The sequence below is a fragment of the Salmo salar genome, chromosome 13 (assembly GCF_965601325.2).
Source record: "Salmo salar chromosome 13, fSalSal1, whole genome shotgun sequence".
Lineage (NCBI taxonomy): Eukaryota > Metazoa > Chordata > Actinopteri > Salmoniformes > Salmonidae > Salmo > Salmo salar.
Window position 1 is genome coordinate 111,797,118 of NC_138303.1, and position 7,883 is coordinate 111,805,000.

Sequence of the window (7,883 nt, forward strand, 5' to 3'; positions counted from 1 at the left end):
CTTAATACCAGAGGTTATAATGCATTATGATGCGGCTATAATGCATTGTCATAAGCATATGACCCTATTATAAATGTCTCATCTCATAATGGATGAAATACCAGCCGTTTGAGTCAGTTGACATAAAGAGACAAGATAATACTCTTATAGGTGCTTATGAGCAGTTATGAAGCATTATACCTGCAGGCTTGAAGTAAAGTGTTATCATTTTTCCAGAGCTCCTCTAGCAAGTGGTTTTGAAACTAACTCTTAGTTCCAAACTGCACCCTATTCCCTATATAGGGCCCATAGGGCTCTGGTCTAAAGTAGTGCACTAAGTAGGGAATAGGGTTCCATAGGGTTCTGGTCTAAAGTAGTGCACTAAGTAGGGAATAGGGTTCCATAGGGCTCTGGTCTAAAGTAGTGCACTATATAGGGAATAGGGTTCCATAGGGCTCTGGTCTAAAGTAGTGTACTATATAGGGAATAGGGTTCCATAGGGCTCTGGTCTAAAGTAGTGCACTATATAGGGAATAGGGTTCCATAGGGCTCTGGTGTAAAGTAGTGCACTAAGTAGGGAATAGTGTTCCATTTGGGATGCAGGTGGTAGTTTTACGTTCATCAGGAGACATGCAAAAAAACTAACAGGACAGACAGTTGAGACACCTTGCCCTACCAATCATATCAACGCATGTCAGGAGACCAGTCTTTCACACAAGAAGACTCAGAAAAAGTTCATCAGTTGCATAATAAGATGGACAAGTATATTTTTGTTATTATGTGAAAACTTTAATTAAAAAAAAAAAAGACAACAGAATCAGGATGAATTACACTACTACAGCCCCTAAGCTGTCTCTTTCTCACACTGGTTTTACACTTGAGGTAAAAGCCCTTTAAAAATGTTCATAATATCCTTGTTGACTTGCTGCCTGTTTGTCCATGGGCGTCACACCTGGGTCGTGTTCATTAGGGCCCATCGTAGCAATACGTTTCAAAAACATTGTGCAACACACACAAAACAAAAATAAAAAAAATAGTACTCCCCGTTTGTGTCCATTTGGTGCCTGATGAACGTGACCCAGGCTTCAAAAAGGCTTTGGGGAAAAGTGTTTCATATCAAATCAGGCTACTAACTTTATAAAAGGTTCGACAGGTTATCCGCTCTCATTTAATACAACGAACAAACGAACGAACGAGAGATAGAGAGAGAGAGACTTCTCCCACTACTCTACCATTTAGAGAGAGAGAGAGAGAGAGAGAGAGAGACAGGACAGAGACAATATGAGCAGTCAGAGACAGGACAGAGACAATATGAGCAGTCAGCGACAGGACAGAGACAATATGAGCAGTCAGCAACAGGACAGAGACAATATGAGCAGTCAGAGACAGGTCAGAGACAGGTCAGAGACAATATGAGCAGTCAGAGACAGGACAGAGACAATATGAGCAGTCAGAGACAGGACAGAGACAATATGAGCAGTCAGAGACAGGACAGAGAGACAATATGACCAGTCAGAGACAGGACAGAGAGACAATATGACCAGTCAGAGACAGGACAGAGAGACAATATGACCAGTCAGAGACAGGACAGAGAGACAATATGACCAGTCAGAGACAGGACAGAGAGACAATATGACCAGTCAGAGACAGGACAGAGAGACAATATGACCAGTCAGAGACAGGACAGAGAGACAATATGACCAGTCAGAGACAGGACAGAGACAATATGACCAGTCAGAGACAGGACAGAGAGACAATATGACCAGTCAGAGACAGGACAGAGAGACAATATGACCAGTCAGAGACAGGACAGAGAGACAATATGACCAGTCAGAGACAGGACAGAGAGACAATATGACCAGTCAGAGACAGGACAGAGAGACAATATGACCAGTCAGAGACAGGACAGAGAGACAATATGACCAGTCAGCAACAGGACAGAGACAATATGAGCAGTCAGAGACAGGACAGAGACAATATGAGCAGTCAGAGACAGGACAGAGACAATATGAGCAGTCAGAGACAGGTCAGAGACAATATGAGCAGTCAGAGACAGGTCAGAGACAATATGAGCAGTCAGAGACAGGACAGAGAGACAATATGAGCAGTCAGAGACAGGTCAGAGACAATATGAGCAGTCAGAGACAGGACAGAGAGACAATATGACCAGTCAGAGACAGGACAGTAAAGTCATTTAACACGCTGAAGGTTTTAAAATGATAGGTAGGAGGATGAAACGAATAATGAACTAGCGAAGTAGGGTTGTGAACGTTAAAACAAAATTGGGATCGTTAATAAAAATAAATCCCTAACCGAAAAACAAATGTTTTTTTCTTTCATTTTATCATCTGTCCTAACCATAACTTTCTCTGTTAGCTGCTGATCTCTGGGCCCCGCTCATCTCTTGGCCCTGCACTGTCCTGCTTCTGCTCCGTGTGCTCTCTGCCTGTTAGTATCCATAGCAACGGCTCCGCTCGGACGATGAGTGAGAGAGACAGAGCTTTAAGCTTTTTTTCCGTCACGTTAAAACGTCTCGTATATCACGTGGCTGATAAACAGATATTCATATCGTATGATTCTAACGTTCCTAGTATGAAGGTCTGTCTACGTTCTGCTAAATGACAACCGTAGTCAAGTACACAGTCCAACCCGTTGGTAATCTACCGCTTATTTCATTGGGACAGACACAATGGAGGGAGTATAGTGCCTTAATTAGGTCGGTCAGAGTTAAGACATTCAAACTCCTTTCAACTACGACACGACGCCCCGCGTAGCGTCAGAGACGTAAAGGAGTACGTAGCGCAGTGAGTGAACGAGAACGGGAAAATAGGCCTCACGCTAAAACTCGAAGATCAATTTATATATGTTACGATCCACATCCTCCAGGCAGCAGCGGTTCTTTCACGAGTTCATGCGTTTTGTATTTCAGACCCCTTTCGATACCTTCAAATTACAATTTCCATCTGTTAGATATAGCCAGATATGACCACTGACTTAAGTCCACTGCTTAAAATATGGACACTACCGTTTAGAAAGCAACTGGTCCCACTACACACTGAAATATGAACGAAGGCCTGGACAGGTTCGTTCACACACAGCAGAACTGTTCTCACATGGTCATAGGATAAAAAGAGGAAAGAACAGCTTGGAATTCCCTCAAACAACGCAGGAGGACACGGGAGAGATGCTAGATCGGTAATCGCTGGTTCAATAATCAATAATGACTGCTGGCTGGTATGAGCGGACTACAGATGGGGATGAAGGGTGCTTCGCCTTATTTCAGGATCATTAATAATTCAGGCAATTTAAAAAATGGTTTATTTAGAAACAGGAAGCTTTCTACTGTTAACATTTCTAATGATGATGATGATGACGATGAAGAAGAAAGACCTTGTTTAATATCTTCCACAGCTAATACATTGCCAACAGGCTAGAGGAGTCCCCTCTATACAACTAACCTTTCAAATCTCCCACTACAGGCAACAACAAGACTGTCTTAACACAGACAAACGGAAAGCACACTCAGCGTTACTGAACACATATAAAAAAAAGGGTACCGGGAGAGCTAACGAGACCAACTCAGAGACATACCATATCCCTCTCTGTTACTAAACATGTCCTGACAGTCACTGACTGCAAGGCATTACATCACATCCTGTAAGTATCAGATCGAGATACAAAAAAATATCCTACGATTTAAAAAATAAAATAAAAAAAATCAATCCGCTACCAATTTGTGAAAACTGCATCTCTGCTCATAACATTGTGTTACAAAAGAAATCTGAAAACAGTTATTAGATAGACGGATTCCTGACAGAACAGTAACACGTTTTAGAGAAATGTGCATAATAATACTGTCAGTTAAAGATCCAGGTAGATGAACTCATCCATCCTGAACTGAAGGACTGAAGAGGAGGACAGAACAGAGGAACGGTCCAGGACAGGTTTAATCCATCCTGAACTGAAGGACTGAAGAGGAGGACAGAACAGAGGAACGGTCCAGGACAGGTTTAATCCATCCTGAACTGAAGGACTGAAGAGGAGGACAGAACAGAGGAACGGTCCAGGACAGGTTTAATCCATCCTGAACTGAAGGACTGAAGAGGAGGACAGAACAGAGGAACGGTCCAGGACAGGTTTAATCCATCCTGAACTGAAGGACTGAAGAGGAGGACAGAACAGAGGAACGATACAGGACAGGTTTAATCCATCCTGAACTGAAGGACTGAAGAGGAGGACAGAACAGAGGAACGGTCCAGGACAGGTTTAATCCATCCTGAACTGAAGGACTGAAGAGGAGGACAGAACAGAGGAACGATACAGGACAGGTTTAATCCATCCTGAACTGAAGGACTGAAGAGGAGGACAGAACAGAGGAACGGTCCAGGACAGGTTTAATCCATCCTGAACTGAAGGACTGAAGAGGAGGACAGAACAGAGGACAGGTTTAATCCATCCTGAACTGAAGGACTGAAGAGGAGGACAGAACAGAGGAACGGTCCAGGACAGGTTTAATCCATCCTGAACTGAAGGACTGAAGAGGAGGACAGAACAGAGGAACGATACAGGACAGGTTTAATCCATCCTGAACTGAAGGACTGAAGAGGAGGACAGAACAGAGGAACGATACAGGACAGGTTTAATCCATCCTGAACTGAAGGACTGAAGAGGAGGACAGAACAGAGGAACGGTCCAGGACAGGTTTAATCCATCCTGAACTGAAGGACTGAAGAGGAGGACAGAACAGAGGACAGGTTTAATCCATCCTGAACTGAAGGACTGAAGAGGAGGACAGAACAGAGGACAGGTTTAATCCATCCTGAACTGAAGGACTGAAGAGGAGGACAGAACAGAGGAACGATACAGGACAGGTTTAATCCATCCTGAACTGAAGGACTGAAGAGGAGGACAGAACAGGTTTAATCCATCCTGAACTGTCTGGATTGCTTGGCAGAGCCGACGCCCGTTAGAGAGCGGCGTCTGGTCTGTCTGGTGGATAACTGATGGATTCCGGGGCTGGGGTCAGTTGTTGCCGTGTCTACCTGGCCTGGAGGGTCAGGACTCAGGGTGAAGGGTCAGGACTCAGGGTGGAAGGGTCACGGTGCTGGGGTCCCGGTGCTGTGTCTACCTGGCCTGGAGGGTGAGGACTCAGGGTGAAGGGTCAGGACTCAGGGTGAAGGGTCACGGTGCTGGGGTCCCGGTGCTGTGTCTACCTGGCCTGGAGGGTCAGGACTCAGGGTGAAGGGTCAGGACTCAGGGTGAAGGGTCACGGTGCTGGGGTCCCGGTGCTGTGTCTACCTGGCCTGGAGGGTGAGGACTCAGGGTGAAGGGTCAGGACTCAGGGTGAAGGGTCACGGTGCTGGGGTCCCGGTGCTGTGTCTACCTGGCCTGGAGGGTGAGGACTCAGGGTGAAGGGTCAGGACTCAGGGTGAAGGGTCACGGTGCTGGGGTCCCGGTGCTGTGTCTACCTGGCCTGGAGGGTGAGGACTCAGGGTGAAGGGTCAGGACTCAGGGTGAAGGGTCACGGTGCTGGGGTCCCGGTGCTGTGTCTACCTGGCCTGGAGGGTGAGGACTCAGGGTGAAGGGTCAGGACTCAGGGTGAAGGGTCACGGTGCTGGGGTCCCGGTGCTGTGTCTACCTGGCCTGGAGGGTCAGGGTGAAGGGTCAGGACTCAGGGTGAAGGGTCAGGACTCAAGGTGAAGGGTCAGGGTGCTGGGGTCCCGGTGCTGTGTCTACCTGGCGGTGGTAGGCTGGACGTGTCCGGGGTAGGAGCGGCGTGTACTGGTAGCCTGTCTCTGGCGGGCCAGGAAGGACTGTCCTGAACCCGTACTGGCCAGACGGTCCTCTGCTGCCTTCTTCTGGAGAGCCATGCCCTGGGGGGGGGACGACGACACGGTGGCTTCATTAAGATATTCATTAAAGATATTCAGATATACATTAAAGGAACTGATGGTTAAATCCCCTGCATCTGCTGTGGGACATTTCTTCAAATGTTTCACTCACAATCGCTGTTGACGGCACCACTGCTCCTTGTTTTAATCTCTATGGAGTTTTCATTATAAGTGACAGGAAATCCTACAGCGCCCTCTAGTGTTTGAAATGACTAATATAATGTATTATAAACTGAGTGGTTTGAGCCGTGAATGCTGACTGGCTAAAAGCTGTGGTATATCAGACCGTATAACACGGTTATGACAAAAACATGTATTTTTACTGCTCTAATTACGTTGGTAACCTGTTTATAATAGCAATAAGACACCTCAGGGGATTGTGATATATTGGTCAATATACAACGGCTAAGGGTGTTGCATTGTGCATAAGAACAGCTCTTAGCCGTGGTATATTGGTCATATATCACACCCCCTCGGGCTTTATTGGTTCAATATTAAACTGACCATGTTGTACCAGGCAGACACTATGAGTTTCTCCTCCTGGTCTCTCTGGGCCTTGGTCTTGTCGTAGTCTTTCTGTAGAGGGAGATGAACAGAGGAACAGCACGTCAGTAAAACGGGTTGAGTCTGACTGACAAGGTAAATGTAGTAAAGTGGTGGTATTAACACATCCTCTCTCTAACCCCTACACCATCCATCCTCTCCTGTAGACTCACACACTCTCACACACACCCACCCCTTAACCTTACACCCTAAACCCTTTCTCAAACCCTTTCTCAAACCCCATGTGAAGTATCCTCTAGCTGGTTCTTCAGTGCCTGGCCCTAACCCTCATCCTAAACCCAGTTCAACCCCTACACCAGCCCTAACCCTCATCCTAAACCCAGTTCAACCCCTACACCAGCCCTAACCCTCATCCTAAACCCAGTTCAACCCCTACACCAGCCCTAACCCTCATCCTAAACCCAGTTCAACCCCTACACCAGCCCTAACCCTCATCCTAAACCCAGTTCAACCCCTACACCAGCCCTAACCCTCATCCTAAACCCAGTTCAACCCCTACACCAGCCCTAACCCTCATCCTAAACCCAGTTCAACCCCTACACCAGCCCTAACCCTCATCCTAAACCCAGTTCAACCCCTACACCAGCCCAGACCTAACCCTCATCCTAAACCCAGTTCAACCCCTACACCAGCCCTAACCCTCATCCTAAACCCAGTTCAACCCCTACACCAGCCCAGACCTAACCCTCACCCTAAACCCAGTTCAACCCCTACACCAGTCCAGACCTAACCCTTACCCTCATCCTAAACCCAGTTCAACCCCTACACCGGCCCAGACCTAACCCTCATCCTAAACCCAGTTCAACCCCTACACCGGCCCAGACCTAACCCTCATCCTAAACCCAGTTCAACCCCTACACCAGCCCAGACCTAACCCTCACCCTAAACCCAGTTCAACCCCTACACCAGCCCTTGGTACCTCCAGAGAGTGCAGCATTCTCTCCTTCTCCTGCAGCTGGTTCTTCAAGGCCTGGACCTCTGGTGCTGAGCCTTGGTTCTGTTTAGGGTCCAGGGTCCGGATAACACTCTTCGCCTTCTCCAGGTACTTCTTATATCTGTCCTCCATCTGCTTCATATCTTCATCCTTCTTCTTCAGCGCTTCCTCTAGCTCCTCTACTTTCTGGGCTGGAAGGAGAATCAACAATGACACAATAGTTAAAGACTAACAACTAAGTCACTATGGATGAAAAGCATCTGTGTTAAGTCTAATTTGTGTATATTCTATATTTTATACATCTACAACGATAATAGATGTTTAAACTTACAGCTAGATGTGTATTTGGGCTCCAAGTCATCGATGTACGCACTCTTCTTCTGCAGTTCACGGTTCACTTCCCGTAACTTCTCCCTTTTAGAGAACACAACATCAGCAACAGACAAGTCAGGATCCCTAAGTGTTAAAAATCGATCTGACTAAACTTTTGAAAACTTCCAAGCTTAATTGAAGAA

At 46.7% G+C, this 7,883-nt stretch overlaps 1 protein-coding gene across 1 annotated transcript in view; it reads right to left on the reverse strand.

The window, feature by feature from the left end:
• Positions 1–746: 746 nt before the first annotated feature.
• Positions 747–7,883, reverse strand: part of hook3 (hook microtubule-tethering protein 3) — a 67,703-nt gene continuing 60,566 nt past the window's right edge. Inside the window, exons 17-20 of the mRNA XM_082960598.1 lie at positions 7,700–7,782; positions 7,354–7,559; positions 6,375–6,446; positions 747–5,852 (exon numbers count right to left, since the gene is read on the reverse strand). Coding sequence (XP_082816724.1) covers positions 5,712–5,852; positions 6,375–6,446; positions 7,354–7,559; positions 7,700–7,782 — 502 coding nt within the window. The 3' untranslated portion in view covers positions 747–5,711. The remainder of the gene's footprint in view (positions 5,853–6,374; positions 6,447–7,353; positions 7,560–7,699; positions 7,783–7,883) is intronic.